Consider the following 19,181-nt stretch of genomic DNA (forward strand, 5'->3'; position numbering starts at 1 on the left):
AGGTAGAGCCCGCCCTCTCGTGGCGTCACTTCCGCCGGCGTCCCCCTCCTCCGCGCTCGGCCTCTGGAGTGGTTTCAGACTCCTCCCCCTGGCGATTGGAACGCGGGTCACGTAGCAACGCGGGGGAGACAGGGAGAGGGGCGTGGCCCTGAGCTCGCCCAATCAGCGCGCGAGGAGCAGACTTCAGCCGTTCGGCTTTAGCAACGTCGTTAGCAACACGTGGGGCGGGAGGAAGCGAGAGGCGGGGTAGGAGGGAGAGGAGCGCAGCGGCGCGGGCGGGGGGCCGCAGGAGGGAGCGAGCGCGGGGAGGGAGGAGAACTGACGTCAGCGGGAGAGTATTATGGTCTGTCGTGCGCTGGCTGCTGCTTTTCTGCTCCTGGAAGCGGCCGAGGGGGAAAGCGGCGAGTCAACATGGAGCTTTCGGCGGTGGGGGAGCGGGTGTTCGCGGCCGAAGCCCTCCTGAAGCGGCGCATACGGAAAGTAGGTGCCCTGGGCCTCAGGCCTCGGCGCGGCCGGGCCCTCCCCTTCGGGCCCTGGTTCCCTCCCCCTGCTGCAGGCAGCTTCCCTTCCCCCAGGTCCCAGCAGCGGCCGCGGCCGTGGCGGCGGCGGCGGCGGCGGCGGCAGCAGCAGCAGCAGCAGCAGCAGTGGCGGCGGCGGCAGCAGCAGCAGCAGCAGCAGCAGCCAGCAGCTCTGAGCCTTAGCGCTCTCCTTAGACTTGCAGCGATGCACAGATTGCATGGGTGGGGGGCGGGGTGGGGAATGAATGCCGGTGCATTCACTTAGTGCAGCGTTTCTTGCAGGGGTGATGCAGCGGGCGCGTGCCTTTGGCTGTAGGGGTTTGAGCATTCATTTGGTGCATGCATTTTCGTATGTATTTCTTGTGTCCTCGTCATGCATTCCTCCCCATGCACACATACATTTTCCCGTTTGCATCCGCAGGGACGCATGGAATACCTCGTGAAATGGAAGGGCTGGTCACAGAAGTAAGTAGGTTATATGTAATTCTCACACCCAGACTGTTATTCGGGAGGTTTCTTTCTTCCTCTTTTCCCCATTACTTTAAGATACAATGCGAGGCAACAAGAAAAGTTACACACACACACACACACACACACACACACACGCCCTCTGCTCTCTCTTTGCTCCCGGACTGACGCCCACTTCTTCCTGATTCCTTTTAGGTACAGCACATGGGAGCCAGAAGAAAACATCCTGGATGCTCGTCTGCTTGCAGCCTTTGAGGAAAGGTACAGACCCTTCTAAACTCCCTCTACTCACTTGGAAAGATGCAGGGTTGCCTCTCTTCAGCCTGCACTGGAGCCTCACTTGGTTTCTTTACTCACACACCCCTTCTCCCTCCTTCCTTTCTCTAGGGAACGAGAGATGGAGCTCTATGGGCCCAAAAAACGGGGACCCAAACCCAAAACCTTTCTCCTCAAGGTAGGATGGCAGTATCCAGGGATGGGTGCAGTGATGTGGAGTCTGTGCAAAGGGGGTGGGTCTGAGGGCTTGTGAAGCAAAGGGGTGTCCTCATACACAAAAATTTGTAATGTGGGAGGGAATCCCCTGACAGCTAATTCAGTGGGCAGCACCAAGGGGTGTCCAGGGGAGGGAGTTAACCATACAAGAATGCCTTTGTGCTCCCCCCCCCAGCCATCCCAATGAATATATAATGAAATATAAGAAGTGTGCTGGCTACAAATGGCTGCTTCCAGACAAATTCTTTCCCATTCCCTGAGACTGCCACCACAAGCCCACTTCCTCCCCACCCATATAGAACTTCCCAGGAACAGAGGGTGAAGCTGGGAGGTGAGGCTGGAGGAACCTGGGTGTGGGGGAGGCCCTTCTTCCCTCTTGACACCACCTTTTCTCTGCAGGCCCAGGCTAAGGCCAAGGCCAAAACTTATGAGTTCAGAAGTGACTCTGCCCGGGGCATCCGGATCCCCTACCCTGGCCGTTCACCCCAGGACTTGGCTTCCACTTCCCGGGCCCGAGAGGGCCTTCGGAACATGGGTCTGTCCCCACCAGGGAGCAGCAGCAGCACCAGCAGCACCTGCCGAGCAGAACCCCCTCGGGACCGGGAGAGGGAGAGGGATCGAGAGCGTGAAAGGGAACGAGAACGGGAACGGGGCACCAGCCGAGTTGAAGACAAGCCCAGCTCACCAGGGGACAGCTCCAAAAAGCGAGGCCCCAAGCCCAGAAAGGAGCTCCTGGACCCTTCACAGAGGCCCTTGGGAGAATCCAGCGATGGCCTCGGAGATTACCTCAAGGGCAGGAAGCTGGACGACACTCCTTCTGGGGCAGGAAAGTTCCCAGCAGGACATAGCGTGATCCAGCTGGCCCGGAGGCAGGACTCGGACCTGGTGCAGTGCGGTGTGACCAGTCCTAACTCAGCAGAGGCCACGGGCAAGCTGGCTGTGGACACCTTCCCTGCCAGGGTCATAAAACACAGGGCTGCCTTCCTGGAGGCCAAAGGTCAGGGTGCCCTGGACCCTGGTGGCTCCAGGGTCCGGCATGGCTCAGGCACCCCAGGCTCTGTGGGTAGCCTGTATCGGGACATGGGGGCCCAGGGGGGTAGACCCTCCCTCATTGCCAGGATCCCAGTGGCCAGAATCCTGGGGGACCCGGAGGAAGAATCCTGGAGCCCCTCCCTGACTAACCTGGAGAAGGTGGTGGTCACTGATGTGACCTCAAACTTTTTAACCGTCACCATTAAGGAAAGTAACACGGACCAAGGCTTTTTTAAAGAGAAAAGATGAATTACCGGGTGGGAGAGCCCGGACAAGCAGGCGAGTGGGCGCAGACTTGGCATAGTGCTTTTGATTTCTGAGTGGGATGTGGCCTTCTGGCTGGTCCTGTCCCTGACTTCACACCTCTTCAGCCCCTTTCATTCTTCCTTCCTCCCCCTCAGTTTTGGTTGGAAAATTATCTCTAGAGTTATATTTTCTATTAGATGTAAATATGTTATTTAAGAAAAATATCTAAATATATATATTTCAACTCTTGAAGTTGTTTTATTTAAACAGGAGAAAGAGTGTGGTTTGGTGGGACATACAGGCTGAGTTTGGACTGGAGGGGGTCCCTTACCCCCGACCCCAGGGCTCTAGGGAAGTTGGGGCCTGTGCACCCGGTTTCTGAGGTGCCTGGAGGAACTCAGCCTGCCCACCTCACCCCTCCTCCTTTCTCCACATTCCCAGTGCCAGACTCCTGGCACCAAGGCAGGGCCGGGATTTTTTCTCTTTCCCCATTGGCCAGCCAGACTAACAAAAGGTTGGCTCCCCAATCAGAAAAAGGGGGGTGGGGTCAGTCTGGGTTTTCTTTTTTCTATTTTTTTTTTTTTTAAGATTAAGAAGTCTATTAGGGGGGAAAAAGTATTAACTTGAATAACTTTTTGTGTGTGATGTTGAAGGAAGAAAGTCGCGGGTGGGTGGGGAGCAGTTCCCCCCCAGGACCACACCAGGAAATGCACTTTATGGGAGGTGTGTGCGCTATACACGCAGATCGTGTGTATGTCTTGTGGATAAACTCTCCCCGTTCCCTCCATTCCTTAACTTACTCCGCAGAGAGAAAAGAAATCCAACGAATCTGTTTACATTCCCGAAATGCCAGGATAAATTGGGAGGATTGCGTGTCCGTGCCCAGAGCTCCAGACGGTTGTTTTACAAGAAAAGTGTTCGGGTGGACTTTTCCTTTGCGCGTCCTCTAGCCTCGCCAGAAGAGACGGTGGCCCCACCTCCCAGGAAGACTTGGACAAGGCTCCCTCCCTCGGGGAGGGCGGGCCCAGCTCTCGGAGGGACGCACGGCCGGGCTGGCCACCCTGCGGGACCCGCGGCGGGAGCGCTGGGAGAGGGCAGCGCACCCAGGCCTTGCCGCGCCGCACTGGGCGGTCCGGGCGTGCCCGGTCGGGGTCGCCCGGGCGTAGGACTGGCGGCCCCGCGCGACCAGGGGAAGGAGGGGCCAGGCGGAGTTTTCGTCCAGGAACGCGCATCAGAACTTTTGCACCCCCCCGCCTTCTTAAGAGCAAAAGCTGTAATTTATAGGCCTTTTTGGTTCGCGGAGTGTTCTCTCTGTGAACTCGACATTCAAACTCCGCCAAAGGGGGAGGAGGAGCGAGAGTTGGGAGTGCTGGCGGCCGCGGCGGGGGAGGCGGAGGCGACGCCAGTCCCGCGACACCCCCGCCTAGGCAGACTCCCGACCGCGCTGAGCGCGGAGGGCGCAAAACGTGCGCCCCTTTTTGACTCAAAAGCACAAACTTGACACCCCCTCCCCACCTCCCGCCTCACCTCCGTCCCTTCTAGCACTGATCCTGCAGCCTCTCCGCCCTCCCTGCCCTTAAAGGGCCAGCGAAGCTCTAACTTTCACGCTCGTCGAGGGAGGGCACCGGGGCCTTGAGCGCGGGACGAAGCACAGATTGGGGCGATGGAGAACTGGGCTGCGGGCGCTTCGCGATGGGGGTGTGTGGAGGGACCCCAGACTCGTCCTCCTCCCGGCCCTGGCCCTCCCTCCCGCTTCTCAGCCTCTCTCCCCTCCAGACTTTCTTGCCTTTAAAGAGGAGAGGAAAAGAGGGAAACGGTGTACTACGTGATTTTGTTTTTGAATATCAAATTGCGCCTAAAGAGAAACTCCCGGAATGGGGATTTTTATCTGTTCACATTTGTAAAACTGGTATTTTAGACTTTGTATAAAGAAGCGCCATTGACCAAGTGTGTTTATTTGAATGTCGACGCTATTTTCAGATAAAACTGCATTGAAGGGGCACGTCGGTTACCGAGTGGACCAAAACTCTGGGGACATGCGTCTTTACCTGGCAGCGCCTTCCCTTCTCCCGTCCTTCCTGGGCCGACTTTGACTTTGGCCTTCCTCTGGCTAGCCTGGTTCTGCCCACCGTCCCCTCGTCCTGTCATCTCCGTCCATCACGGTCGTGTGTGTCTCCTTCGCTCGCTCGTTCTTGAGACGCTGACCCGGGGGGGGGGTGGGTGGGCAGGGGCTGAGGGCCATGGCTGGGAGTCTGCAACCGCGTGGGTTGTACGCGTGTTGGACTTATTTAATTCTCAGATTTGTACAAATCTCGAATCGATTTCCGCCTCAACTCGAGTGAAGCTTCGGTACCTTTCTTCTTTGGTTGTGAATGTCTGTATCCAATACCGCTTTTTACGTGTTTAAATATATACTTTGTAAATAGACACACGTCTTGGTTTTATGATTTTGATTTTTTTTCTCTAAACATGGTGAAGAAGCTGCTGGAAAGGGATGACTTGTGCCTCCTCTCATCCCAGGTCTCACCTTCCTCCCCTTCCGCCTGGGAAGAGACGGAGTCCCCGCGAAAGCCCTTCCCCAACGAGGGCACCCCCACTTAGGGGGGCTGGGCTTGGGAGGGAGCCGGGTATGACTTTCTTCTGCCTCCCCGGGGAGGCTTCTGGCTTTCCTTGCCTACCGATTACACTTCTTTGGGATCAGGGCAGAAGTCGGGGACCTCGGGAGGATGCACGCCACCTTGGGGTTCCCTCTTTCTGGCGGGGCTTCCCCCTTCGCGTCCCACCCCCAGGTCCGACGTCGCTGTTCTCCGAGGCCCAGGTGCTTGGTAGCCTTGCTCCCAGCCTCCCCGGCTTGCTCCCTAATACGGAGGGACCCGTGTCCCTGTCCCACCCAGTCTCAACAGCGCTCCCCGAAATGCAGAGCCTCGCGCCTATTGATTGAGGAATTGAATTCGCGGGCATTGCTAGGCAACTGCCTGCTCCGAGCCGGCGCAGAGCGAGCTGATGTGATTAGTGAACACCGAGCCGCTGCGCCGCTGCCGCGCGCCCTCCCAGTCCCCACTGCCTCTCCGCCCCTGGTCTTCTTGGCGGCGGACACCCCAGGGCTGAGCCAGGGACCGTCGAGAGAAAGAAGATTGAAGGGTACTGGTAGGGAGTGTTCCGGTCTTTCTGGGAAGCCGACTGAGCAGGGGGGGGGGGGCGAGGTCGTGAAGCCGGCACGGAGGAGCCACCTCCGGCTCCCCAAAGAGGCCATTGCATTGAACCTAGTTCCCCCTCTAAAGCCTCCGCAGACGTCGCCCCGCCAAGAAGCCACGAATCCGAACCCGGAGCACCCGCAGAGCCTGAGGGGAGGGCGTGAGCACCGTCTTGTCTTCTGCCACTGGCGGATCCCTCTTCACCTGCCTCCTCCATCTCAGTGACCAGATGGAAGGTCCTAGGGTTCAAGAAGCGCCCTGACGCCAGAGGTCGCTGAGCGTTGAGGGCCCTTCGTGTGTAAGCAGACTGCGCCCAGGGCCCCAGCAGTCCAAAGTCTGCGCCTGGGCTGGGCAGGCTCTGTCCTGGGCTCTGTGGCGGGCGAGGGAAATCAAGGAGCAAAGAGGACGGGTGGGGTGGGCCGCGGCGCCGGCTCTTTCTGGAGTCCTCTGCTAGGGAAAAGCGAAGGCTCCGACCCTACCCTTTCTTTCAGTTCGCGGGCCACCTCCACCCTTAGCTTTGGCAGGGGCTCCTTCGGTGGGCTTGTTTCCCGGGCAGATACTCCCCGGAAAGCAGAGGTCAAGTGCGGAGGGTACCTGACCGTGGTGCCACCTCCGGGTCCCTTGCGTCCCGAGGGCAGAACTAGCTTAGGTAGCCTCTGCCTGAGCCGAGCCTGGTCCAGGACAAACATTGGTTGAATGGAATGTTTGTGGCTCTTCGAGGAGTGTCGGATAGGTCTGTTTTGTGCCTATGAGGATTCCCGCGCAAGGGTTCTGATGGAGACCCAGTGCTGTGCGCAGAAGGGGAGGCGGGAGGCGGATAGAACTGTGCCCATTGGCTTTCCTCTTCTCATCAAAAACTCCTCCACGCCCAGAGACCCATCTGGAGACCGAGATGGGGGTGGCAGAGGATTGAATTCCAGTGGTCCAAGGTAGATGACTGCCTGAAGTCCTGGGCAGACCGTGGCGTGGCGTGTGGCTGTAGACTGGATCCCGGGCTTTCCTTTCAGTCTTCTGAGACCCGGATGGCAGGGGGCCACTCAGGACGGCAGGGTAGAGGGGTGAAATAGGTTTAGGGGCAGCCTGTAGCAACCGGTACTGAGTGATGCCCGCACGTCCAAAGCTTCGGCGGCCCCGAAGTTCATGGGACGCGCGCGCCCTCTAGAGGCAGCAGCTTCAGCCTAGGTCCCAAGAGCCTCCCCTCCCCCCCAGAGAGACCGTCATATTTTCTGGTTCCTGACAGCAGCAGTCACCTCCACCCCCACCATAAGCCAAAGGCACCCGGGGGTGCTCGGTACCGAGCCCTCCTTGAGGCCAGAGCCTCGAGCCGCAAGAGTGGAGGAAAGAAAGAAAGATGTCCAGCTGTCCTCTAAGCTCCACTGCCCTAGTCGCACCGGGCGCCCTCCGGTAGGTCCGGGTGGCGCGTGCGGCTGGGTTTTCGAGACGGATCGGGCCTCTTTGGGCACAGTCCATTCTTCTGGGAGGGCAGTGGGTTAGATGATCAGATTAGCAGGGCTGAAACTTACATAAGCCTGTGTGGTCAAGGCCCCGTACCCGTCTGGCCAAGTCCTGTAGAAATGGGTTCTCACAGGAGAAGCCTGTGTGGCTTCTCCACCTCGCCAGCGCCGGCTCCCTCTCCTGCTCGCACTCCGCTAACTGGCTCCTTCCGGGACGTCCCCAGTCCTTCTATGCAGTTCGAGAATCCAGAGCATAGGACAGCTGGGATCCACCCTGCTCACCTTCTCCAAAATAAACGGCCTCAGGAAGCAACCCAAATAAATGGCATCCAGTGCCGCCTGCCTCTGAGATTCCAGGTGCGCAGGCCTTTCTGGAGCTGGGAGCTGGGGTCCCCCCATGAACTAAAACACTCAGGCTAATTTGCCCAAATTAGCCTTTCAGCCAGGGACATCCAGACTCCAGGCCCAAGTTCTCTTCACTTCAAAGGAAGCTCCATTCTCCCTGGAGAATGAAATTTATGAATAAATTCATGCCGAGGGTAATGCAAACCTTAAAAGAGCAGGGAAGGCTATATAATAAGCACATCATCTCCTTACATTATGAGCCATGGGGTAGGAGCCACAGTGAGCCGGCTCTCCAGTCTTTTGGCTTCACAGAGACTCTCCAGAACTTCCCAGGGGTGCAGTCCAGTAAGGCACTGGAAGGAGGGGCAGAATTTTGGTTTTACTTTTGATATGCCTCTAGGAGATGTCTCCGTGTGTTGCAGCAATCTTGTCCTCTGCCCACTTGGATGCCTGTAGCATCCCTTCTCCCCTCTGCTCCATCATTATTTTATTAGTGTTTTCTGTCTTTCCTATTAAATCAGGGTTTCTCAAAAAGCACCAGTGACATCCTGGGAAAGCTCATTTTTGTCATGGATAACTGTCAAATGCATTGCAGGGTATTTTTGAAGCATTCCTGGTCTCTACCCACTAGATGCCAGTAGAACCCAACCTATGTGATAACCCTCTCCATTCACTGCCAAGTGTCCCCTGAAATTGCCCTTGGTCGTGGACTGCTCGTGTAGAGTCTCACTTAAAAATCAAACACCATTCCTTGCTTCCTCAAACATTTTTTTATTTTTGTGCCTTATGAAAACAAATTAAGTCAAATTCCAGCGATTAGGAAGGCTGAGACAGGAGGATTGAAAAGTTCAAGGCCAGTCTCAGCAATTTAGCAAGACCCTTTCTCAAAAAAGGAAAAAAAAAGAAAGAAAAAGGTCGGAGGTGCAGCTCAGTGGTAAAGTGCATCTGAGTTCAATCCCCAGCACCAAAAATAAACAAGCAAATTAATATTTTTGAAAACACTTAAGCCTTTCCCATGCACCAACTATTCAGTCTGTACCCAGGTGAATATTTTGCCCCAAGACAGGGAAAGCAGTCTGTTTTGTTTCCAGACATCACTCATTATGTACCAGGCTAAAAAGTTTAAAAAAATATTTATTGATATACTAAGGGTTAACAAAAAGACAAGGATCTTCTGGCACCATTTATTAAAGTCCTTCTCCTGCAAAATAAATTAATGTCAGACTAAAGCCCCCTGCCATCTATGCTAGGGTTAGTTTTCCAATAAAGTACTAGAAAACTCTATAGAACTTTGAGACGGACTTGGGTAAAAATCTGGTTGTCCCTGGACTCAGACCTGCTCAGACCCCTTCCCCACACCACTTCCTTGTCCCATTGGAAGAGGGGCCAGGCTGCTGTCCTGTTTCAACACAGAGCTGTCAAGTCAGGGTGAGGACACACTCATTCTGCTCCTTCTTAAGAAAGCAGACACAGCTATAGATTAAGCAGTTGCAAGAAGTATACAGGATTTGGCTTTTTTTTTTTTTTATTAAAAGACAAATCAAGGGCTGGGGATATAGCTTAGTTGGTAGAGTGTTTGCCTTGCATGCACAAGGCCCTGGGTTCAATCCCCAGCACCACAAAAAACAAAACAAAAAACCAAATCAAGACATTGCTTGACATTGGTTAGAGCTCCGGTTCTCCCCACAAGCTTTCCTCTGATGAAGCCTCAAGTCCAGAGCTTAGTGGGGTCAGAATTTGGAGTGTAACTAAAGCAAAGAGCACTTTTTTTGTGTGTACCAAAAATACATATAAAAATATGCCAAAGTCTCTAAGAGGACAAGCTGGCCCCTTCCCACCCAATACAGAAGCATCAAAAAGACAAGGGCAAAAACATCCACTCAGTACACACCGTGGTACAGTTCACCTGGGACCCTTAGGAATAAAGCAACAACGGATCTTAAGTCAGATGTGTGACCAATACCTAGCTCTACACACACACACACACACACAGCAGCAAATGAAAATATAAAAAGAACTACTTTTATTTATTGGTAAACATAAATGACCAGCTTGGAGCTTCTGGTGCACCTCTCCAGCTGGGACTCTTGCACCCGCACACACGCTCTTTAACGTAAAACACTGGGGTCACAACACGCAACACAGCAAGAAGGCAGAGTGGCTGGGAAGGTGTTTGCAGATTTAAGCTTTGGGATTGAAGTAGCTGGTAAAAAGAAAGGCACCAAATTGGGGTCTGGAGAGACTTGGCAACTGGGGACAAGGCTGGTCAGCCCAGACACCCAGGGACAAACACCCCTACTTTGCTAACAGCTAGTGGGACTCTAGGTTCCTCTCAAGAGCTTAGAGGAACCTCTAAGGCAGTACAGTGCCTGGCAGAAAAGAAGCTGCAAAGTTTGAGTCAGCCAAGGAGCCCGCAGGGTGGGCTCCATCCCTGCTGCAGGCAGCACTTCCTGCCAGTTGGACCTGGATGACCCTCAGTGCAGTGATGGACATGTTCTGTCCCCAAAGGCACACTGTTGAGGTCAATCTGGCCACACAAAGGCCATCTCTTCCTATTTGGTGTGGGGGTGAGGATCCGGGGGTCCTGAAGCCTGGTAAGCCCCAGGCAGGCTGGCTTGAGGAAGGACAGCTCCTCTCTGCAAGGTGGCTGGAGCCAAGAGGTCCTCTGCAGGCTGGCGACAGTTCCAGACCTCCCCCAGACTTCTTTTTGGCATCACAAAATCATGTCAATCAGATTGCCTACCACAGCCACCTCCTGCCCACCTTTCTGCTGACATCCCAGCATGAAAAATCCCGACATGGACCAGAAACCCAGCAAGGCGGCTCTGAGACTCAGCACTGAGGTGGGGCAGGGAGAAGGCCCTCGGGTGGGTTCAGAAATCTTGTTTCTTGGAGGGGACGGAACAGGCCCTCCGATAGGCAGGCTGCTCAGACTTTGTCCCACATCCACAATGGCACCGGGAGATTGCTTCTCAAGTGGGAAGCAGAATATGGAACCCCCAAAGGTGTGTCTGTGTGTGGGGGGATTGTCAGGGAAAGTGGCACCTGAGGAGTGGCCTATCCACTGGGTCAGGGCCATGGACTTGGGGCAAACATTTGCAGTCCCCATTGTCCTGTGGCTGGCAGCCAGTCCATGGGCCACGGGACTAGGCTGGTGAATCCAGCTACCTGCTAAGGCCCCCCCCTGCATAAAGCCTGTTGGCCCAACTCTTATTCCCAGCTCCCTGGCCTGTGTCTGTCCCCTCCCCCAGGCCAGAGGCTCCAACCCTGAGAACTCGGGTGTACTCTAGAGGACCTGGACCCTTGCTGGACTCCAGAGCCAACTCGGGCTGGAGATGTTACTCAGAATCAGGGTCAGAGGGTGCTAAATCCAACATCTTTGGGGTTCCTGACCTTGCTTTCTGACCCTGTCCTTGCAGTTCCTGGGGCAGGGTCTCGGCCTTGTCCTTAAAGGCTCAGGCTCAGCTCTGGCTGGGGTTCCTGCCCACAGGCCCCTTCTCTGCCCTATTTGATCTTCTGAAAGCTGGTGCCGGGCCTAAGGATGCCCAGGCCCCCACCCCACTCTACTTTGCCCACCCCTGTGGGGGAACAGTGAGCTGTGCCAGAAGCCCCCCCTGATCCCTTCCCTGGGAACAAGGCAGGTCTGAGTGCTGTCATTTCAGGCTAGGAAGGGGCACCCAAACTCATGTGGAGACCTGCAGTGAGCAGGCAGGGGCTTGAGCCCCAGGGCCACTTGGACTTCCTGAGGCGATGGGGGCGAGGGAGGCCTGAAGAGGTAGGAACACAGGGAAGCCAGGCCCCAGCAAGGCAAGGAGGCAGCCCTAAGCCCCAGGGCAGGGTCTGGAGGGAGGTCTTCAAGCCGGTGGTGCAGGAGACCCCTGCAGACCTCCCCTTAGCTGTGGGGTGGCAGGCCGCACTTCACCAAAGGCAAAGAGGGAGAAGGGGTCAGACCTGGGTGAGTGGGAGCTCTGGGTAAGGGCGGCCCAGGGCCTCAGTAATGTCTCAGGTTGAAGAAGCCCACGCTGGTGGGGGACTCCTTCACCGTGACAGTGATGAGGTTGGCTGTGACGTCAGTGACAAACACATGCTCGATGAGGCTGCGGGTAGGCTTCCAGTCCTGGCTGGTCTGGACGGACACTGACAGACTCTGCCCAGCACCTGGCACCGAGGCCGAGTCAGGGTCCGAGTCTGAGCTGCTGTTCTCCTCACCAGTGCTCATCTCCGACAGCATGGCGGCCTTGCGGACTTCTCCGGGGGCTGCGTGGCTGTCCTGCCCACCGGGGGCAGAGCTGTTCTTGATGTTCTCCCTCTTGCCTGAAGGGGTGGGTAGTGCTGCTGCTCTGGAGGCCAGCTTCTCCCCTTTGCCCGCCTCAGTGGGCATGCCGGCTGCACTCATAGCACCGGGGCCACCCCCAGTGCCCTTCCCTGTGCCTGGGTTGGGTGCAGGGATGGCCTTGGTGGCTGTGGCATGGCGGGCCAGCAGGCCCACTCCAGGGATGCCATTCTTGACACTCTGTAAGTCCAAGACCTGCAAGCTCAGCTCCTGGGTGGGTGCCAGCTGGGAGCCTGGGCACCCGGCGGGGACCTTGCTGCTGCCATGGGTGTGGGGTCCTCCCCCTGCGCTGTTCCCTTTCTGCTCCCCAGCTCCACTGCTGGGGGCCTTTGGGACTTTGCTTCCTGGGGGGCTCATCCCCAGCTCCCCTTTCTGCGTCCTCATCTTTAGGTCCAGCCCCAGGCCGCACTTGCTGGAGGCCTGGGTCTTGAGTGCCAGTCTGCTGGCCGCCTGGGCCTGGCTCTGGCCCACGCGGTTCATGTAGTGCACAATGGAGCTCTGCCAGCTGATGGCGCCACGGCTGGGACTGCCCGTCACGCCCTTCATCAGGCTGGCCAGGTTCTCCGGGGTGGCCATGGTGCTGGGGCCGCCACAGGTCTCTTTGGCATGGGCCTTTAGGGCCGCTAGGCCGGCCACAGGGGCGCTGAGTGGAGGGGGCAGCTTGCTGGCTGGGGCCCCCAGCTCCTTTCGGGCAGTCTTCAGCACCTTGGCCAGGCTCACAGGCCGCCGGGCTGCCTTCTGCTCCGGGGGCAGGGGTTTGCGCCCCCGCTTCTTGCGGATGGGATCCTTGAGCTCGGGCTTGGCCACCAGGATCTGGGCCTTCTTCTGAGGCACTGGGTGGGTCTCACGGCCTCGGGGACCCCTTTTGGCATCTAAGTCACTGTCGTCATCTTCATCTGAGGAAGACGAAGATGACGTGGAGGAAGAGGAGGAACTGCTGGACTTGGATTTGGAGGGTGCATCGGGTTCCTGGGAAGACAAGAGGAGGGAGTCATTTCTCTGCTGCCTGGTCCCAGGGTCAGAGCACCAGGCTTCCTCAAGGGACGTCAGCATCTGCAGCCAGCAACTCTGTGGCTTCCCAGACCAAGGAGAAGTGACCACTCACCATGTGGTCCCCAAAAGATGTAACAGGCCTTACATGAAATGTAAAATTAAAGGCAGAGTAGGAAAAAAACAAAAAACAAACCAGGTTGCTTGTAAAATTAACTCAGAGAAACGAGGATACAGCACAGAACTTCCCACACACCACTGGCTTTTAAGGGACACAAGTTTTGCTCTAGATATATGGCAGACAAGTCAAAAAGGGCATTGTACCCAGAATGGCACAAGCCACGGTGTTAGAGGGCTGAGCCTTAGAGCCCAAGGGCTTCGATCAGAACCAAGCAGATTCCTGCTCCAATCGCCCTATTTCCAAATCTGACCCCTCAGAGCATTCTAGTGCACAGGTCAACACCCTCCCCCCTCCTCTTCTGAATGTCATCCCAAATGCCAAAGTATGTCCCCGTTTCTTAGGTCCCCTGCTGCCTGCTGGGCAGAATCTTCTAAGGTGGTTAGGGAGATGGGTTTCCTGCTCTTGTTTCCCTACAGTGAAGCTCTCCTGACCTGAACAGGAACTGAACCTGTCAGACCTGGAGGGTCCCTCTCCTCACTCCAAAGAAAGCCTTTTACAGTCCATAGGCTTCGGTAGCCTGCACTGTCCTGCTGGAGAGGAAGATTTGAAAGACAAATGAACCTCACCCAGGGAGACCAGTCAGCAAGATTCCAAGTAGGGATGCACAGTCCCCTGGAAGTGGTACTGGAAGTGACCGAGCTCTTGGCCAGGGCATGCCAGGTCCACAGCAGTTCATTGAGAAGACAATCAAAGACACATCCAGACCAAGGCCGGACTCCCCTCCCGTCTCGCCTCTGGTTTGTTGGGAGTGGAGGGGTGATGTCAGGGACTCTGGTGCACGCATGCCTGTGGTGTGGGAAGCCCACCTTGCTGTGGTCATCATGGCATGGAGGGGAGGAATGACGGGACATTCCCAAGAACATACCAGCACAGCATGGCCCCCTGCCCCCCTGCTGGCTCCTGGGCCTTCAGCCAGCCCTGTGTTTCCTGGCTACCTTGATTTAAGGTGTACTCAGGGCTGGGTATGGAATGGCCCAATATCTTGGGCCTGACTAATTACCCTGTTGGTCCGTATCTACGTGGTAAACCTCTGAGCACCTACCATCTGTACACTTCCCATTCTTTTCTGGTTCTTGATGATAAGCCCCTGGGAGCAAGAGGGAATCACAGGCAGTGGCCAAGTTTGACCCTGCTACCCAGAAAAAATGTATAGAAGCCCAGAGAAACAGGGTCAGGAGGCTTGGCCCTGCAGGACACCAACAGGGTGGAAGGAGAGGCAGGACTCTGTGACTTGCTAGTGCCCCTACTCAGAGGCTTGGAGGCAGCACACAGGGGGATTCTGCCTTCTGAGCAGAGGAGAACTTCTGCAGAAGTAACGTCCCCACCCAAGAGCCCTAAAACCTTTCCTCTGCCCAAAGAGGTCTTAGAAGGTGAAGAGTCAAGTAGGGTCAGCAGGTAAGCGCACACTCACCTTGAGCTTGGAGCGACGGCTGCAGGATGACGTGACCGTGTGCTTCCTGGGCCTACCCCTGGGCCTCTTCCCCCTCTTTCGGTTCTGTATCTCTTTCTCGTGTTCCCTGAAGACACACACTGATCAGCGTGGAAAGGCATTGCTCACAACCTCCCCTATCACACAGGAGCCCCATGGCTTCTAACACCTCGCTGGCCCCTGAGGTTCTCTGCTGCTCTGGTCTGTGGCAGCTTGTTGACTATTTTGCTGCAAAACTGCACTGTGTCCATGAAAGCGAGGACAGGCACAACTCTGGTTTACGCCTACAAACTTTCTGCAGGTGGAATGTCTTGCAAAAATCCAGCTTGGCTAACGGGAAGCAGCTTTTGGGGCATGTGGTGCAAATTCTCATTTTAATAGAAGAAAGACTAAGGCAAGGAGAATGCAAAAAATGCCCCCACCATCAAAGTCCTCCCTCTGCCTGAGAATGTTCCCTAGGGTCAGTTTGCTGGCCAGGCTCTCCTGAGTTCTCCTCTCTAGCCACTTGCTCTTGACAGAAGTAATGCTCATTGGTGAAGCAGTAGCGAGGGCTCAAAGCCTACACCTCCTGCAGCCCTCCTGCCTCAGGGGTCAGGAAGCACTCCCAAGAGCATGGCCACCAGCCCCCGCCGAAGCTCATACTTCAGGCCACCCCATAGGAAGGGGCCTGACCTGGAGAAGATTCCAGTAGTTAAACAAACAGGGCTGGGGCCGGGGCTGAGCGGTAGAGCGCTTGCCTAGCCTGTGTGAGGCCCTGGGTTTGATCCTCAGCACCACATAAAAATAAAGATAGATATTATGTAAAAAATAAAACAGATAATGGGCCTGGAAGGTGACCCCCTACAGAATCTGATTAGCACTCCCAGGCAAGGCCCACCTTCCTGGTTTTATTTCTTCCACGATGTGATCCTAGTCATCCACGGTTTAAAAACTCTCGAAACTCTCAGATATTTTGGCTCTTGTCTGTTTCACCAAAAGCTAGGTCGAGGACATGTGCTGCTCAACAGTCGGAATGCTGTCTGCTGTCTTTGTGGTGCTGGGATCAAACATGCCAGGCACGCTCTCTACCACAGAGGGACACTCAGTCCTAGGACACCGTCATTTTTTTTTTTTACCTGGGCTGGTCTTAAATTCCTGGGTTCAAGTGATCCTCCTGTCTCTGCCTTCAGAGTGGTGAGACTACAGAAGGATACCACAGCACCTCACCCAAGGTGGCCACCTCAAAGGCAAAAAAATGAACTAAGGTCCTGCAATGTGTCAAGCTGACCTCCTTGAGGTTCATAGGACCAAGTTATGAACTAAATAGAAGGTAATGAGATCGCTGATACCAGATTTTCCAAAGCAAGCACCTGCATCTACTTTCTCTCGCCATGCGAAAACCTATCTGCTACATTGTGCTGTGAACGCAGCTCGGATGACCTGAGAATTAGCCTGTCAGAGTGACCCCCGCTGGGAGGCTTTGAGCACCAAATCATCTGCCTCTGAACACAGGAAGCTCCTATAAGGGGGAAGCCATCCGGCTGCCACCCACCATTTGCTACCACATGGTATTCACACCTGGATGAGTGGGCACACCATTGCCTTCCCTCACCACCCTTCCTCTAGAACACCTCATGGAGGCCTGTCTCTTAACCCAGGTCTCCTACCTATAGGTGGAAATGACATCTAGAATTACATAAGCAAATTCAGCCCCAGCCTGCAGACCCCCGCCGCGAGTTCTACCTCAGTACTGTTTGGCAGGTCAGAGCAAAGTTAATGTATTGCTCTGGACACAACAGGTGAAACTGTGTTGTGGCGTCAGCTCACTGTCTGAGCCTTCTTCTGCCCAGTGGACACTCCTGTAGGGGCAAGAGGACAGGCCTGCAGTTTTGCAGCAAACCTGTGGCCCTGGTTCTTATTAGTGCAGTCTACAAATTACAAAAAGGTCAAATGAAAGCAGAACCTTTGCATGAAAGAACAGAGGAGGTGTGCTGTTGCCAGTCTGTCCACCGGAGACCAAAGCAGCACTTACTAGGGACTCCTCAGATAGGGAGAGTGCTGGCTGGGGACCTTTGCTTTTACACACAGCCAAGGAGATGGCACAAGAGACCTGGGGACTGTCTTGCTATGAGACCTAAAATCAGCCCAGCCCAAGCCCTCTAGGAAGCCACTGGCCCCAACTCTCCCCTCCTCCTGTACAGTTACTGGTCTCACTTCTTCTGGAAGGCCAGGAGCAGCCGTGGGTCCAGGATGTTCTCCTCTGGCTCCCAGCTGTTATGTCTGGAAAAGCAAAGAGTAGGTTGGTGTCAGAGACACAGCCCTGCCTGGGTCACCACTGCTCCCCTAGCACAACTGGACGCAAGGACACCTTGGCTCAGTGGCCCTTAAAAGGCCCAACCCAGATGCTGGAGGTCCTTGAGGCCAGTGCCCTAACCTCAAATCCACAGAGAAACTGCCACTTCAAGCCCTCAATTAAAAAGGCCACAGGAGGACTCCAAGGACTCCAAGTCTGCGCCTGGGAGGAAAACAAATCCCCCCCTCCAAAACCGCAAAGTTGCAGAAAGGGAATCCCCCAAACCCTGGCCCGGAGCCAGGGAGGGAAGGGAAGGCAGGTCCAGGTCGCAGGGAGGGGGAGACTGAGGGGCACAGACAGCCCAGACGGAACAATGTGGCTGGCGCCCCAGCCAGCGGGGGCCAAGCACCGGAGTTGGAGCAAAGAAAGGGTAGTCAGGGTAAAAAGGGGTGCGGAGCAGCTGCGGAGGCAGCTTCAGGGGACTTTAAGTCCCCTCCCTTCCATTAAAGGAAAGAAAGGGGGAGGGGGGAGTCCTACATCCATCAATAGGAAGCTCAGGTTACAGCGGGGGAAAATATGGATAGGAGGAGGGGGGCTCGCGTCCCGCGCCTGCCCCGCCAGGCCAGGAAGCGGTGAGCCGGGCGGGGGTGAAAGCAACAAATGGGCCCCGGGGAGCGCGCAGCGCAGCGGTGGAGGGCCGCAGGGGGCTACGGGGAGGGAAGCCGCCAGCTCCGGTCCCCGCGGGCTCGTAAACAAAGGGCGGCCCCAGGCCCGGCTGGCGCCCCCACCCGCGGAACGCTCGGGGACCCCGCGAACTTCCCGCCTCGCTCGTGAACGCCTCGCTCCCTAGACGGCGCGACCTAGGGTCCCCAGGCCGCCCCCACCCCCGGCGAGGTGGCGAGCGCGGGAAGGCGGGCCCGCATCGTGGGACTCACTTGGAGGACCAGCCGCGCCACTTGACCAGGTACTCCAGCTTGCCCTGCGGGGAGAGAAGAGCGGGCGGTGAGCCGGACGCCAGGGCGGGCCAGGCGGCGGCGGGCGGGGTTGCACGCACCTTGCGGAGCCGCTTGCTCAGGATGCACTCGGCGGCGAAGACCTGCTCGCCCACGCTGCTCAGCTCCTCCATGCCGCCGCCCGCCCGCGGCCCCGCGCCCAGCGCCCCGCGCCCGCCGCTGCACACAAAGCACCGCCCCCGCCCGCGCCCCGCCCCGCGCACGCGCGCCGAGCCGCCCGCCGCCCCGCGCGCAGCCCAATCGCGCCCTGCCAATGGGCGCGGGGGCGGGGCGCGCATTGTTCGTGGCGGGCTGGGCCTGGACCCCGACTGGGGTCCGCACGACAGCGGGCGGGAGTGTTGTTCGCTGTCGGGGGCGCGGCTGGCGCTGGGGAGCGGAGTGGGAGCGCGGGTCGGCGGGCGGGCCGGGCCCGCGCAGAAGGAGGGCGCGTGTGGCGGCCGCGGACCTGCAGCTCGCCGCAAGTGCCACTTGGCCCTGAGCGCGCCGGCCTTCCTCCCAACTTCGTTTTCCCGGCAAAAAGCTATTGTTTTGCCAGAAGGGAGGGAAACGGGAGGGCGCGCGGCGCTTCCTGCCCCCGCCGTAGAGGGGCGCTGCTTCGGCGCCCCCGCCTTGAACTGGGTCTATGGTTCTGGTGGGACAGTCCTATTTTGCAAGGGAACAAAACGGGCCAGGAGTGGGGAAGGGATGGAAAATAGGTACGGGCAGCGGGGGTGGGGCTCTAGGACAAAAACAGCGTCCCAGACTTCCCCCAACCCCAAAGGCAAGAGAAGAAAATGCATGAATAACTAAAAATGCCAACCACTTGAGAAAGAAATTATACGAATTTAGTTCTTACTAAATTGCAGTGACAGCGAGACCCAGACGCCAAGTTTCAGGTTACCTGTGGGGAGAAAAGCAACTACTGTTCTTAGTTCGTTTGATTTTGGTTACAGGAACTTGGGACGGTTTGCAGATATATGCCCAATTTAGGACTCAGATCATTCAAGGGCTTTCAGGGTCGGCTGTCAGCAGCCTCCGGATCAGTCGCCAAACGGAAAGGACCCCAGATTGTCATAGGAGAGCGCCCCGGTCCTCCCTGGCCACCGTGGGCAGGCGACCCTTCACTTTTATTCTGCCCAAGATTCTTTCTGCTCAGCAACTCACCCTTAGTATTTGCGTTTTGAGCCAGAAGGAGTCCAACACAGAATGAAGATATACATTAGCCTTAACTTTGG

The 19,181-nt window shown here is 56.5% G+C and overlaps 2 protein-coding genes and 1 non-coding gene across 3 annotated transcripts; 2 read left to right on the forward strand and 1 right to left on the reverse strand.

Moving 5' to 3' along the window:
• Positions 1 to 319: 319 nt before the first annotated feature.
• Positions 320 to 3,008, forward strand: Cbx8 (chromobox 8). Its single transcript, XM_046463209.2, has 5 exons — positions 320 to 480; positions 940 to 983; positions 1,182 to 1,247; positions 1,374 to 1,440; positions 1,878 to 3,008. The coding sequence occupies exons 1-5, from the start codon at positions 412 to 414 to the stop codon at positions 2,757 to 2,759; spliced, it is 1,128 nt and encodes a 375-aa protein (XP_046319165.1). The 5' UTR covers positions 320 to 411; the 3' UTR covers positions 2,760 to 3,008.
• Positions 3,009 to 9,297: 6,289 nt separating this feature from the next.
• Trnaa-ugc (transfer RNA alanine (anticodon UGC)) lies at positions 9,298 to 9,371 on the forward strand. Its single transcript has one exon. It is a non-coding gene; the product is annotated as a tRNA-Ala (tRNA).
• A 378-nt stretch (positions 9,372 to 9,749) lies between these two features.
• Cbx2 (chromobox 2) lies at positions 9,750 to 18,115 on the reverse strand. The gene is made up of 5 exons (XM_046463339.2): positions 18,009 to 18,115; positions 17,890 to 17,933; positions 16,876 to 16,941; positions 14,665 to 14,770; positions 9,750 to 13,051 (listed from the first exon to the last, which is right to left on the reverse strand). Exons 1-5 carry the CDS (start codon positions 18,078 to 18,080, stop codon positions 11,741 to 11,743), a joined length of 1,599 nt encoding a protein of 532 aa, XP_046319295.1. The 5' UTR covers positions 18,081 to 18,115; the 3' UTR covers positions 9,750 to 11,740.
• Between the last annotated feature and the right edge of the window lie 1,066 nt (positions 18,116 to 19,181).

This window comes from Marmota monax, unplaced genomic scaffold, assembly GCF_021218885.2.
Source record: "Marmota monax isolate L192 unplaced genomic scaffold, Marmota_monax_Labrador192_F-V1.1 WCK01_AAM20220418_F8-fsc00220, whole genome shotgun sequence".
NCBI classification, from domain to species: Eukaryota; Metazoa; Chordata; class Mammalia; order Rodentia; family Sciuridae; genus Marmota; species Marmota monax.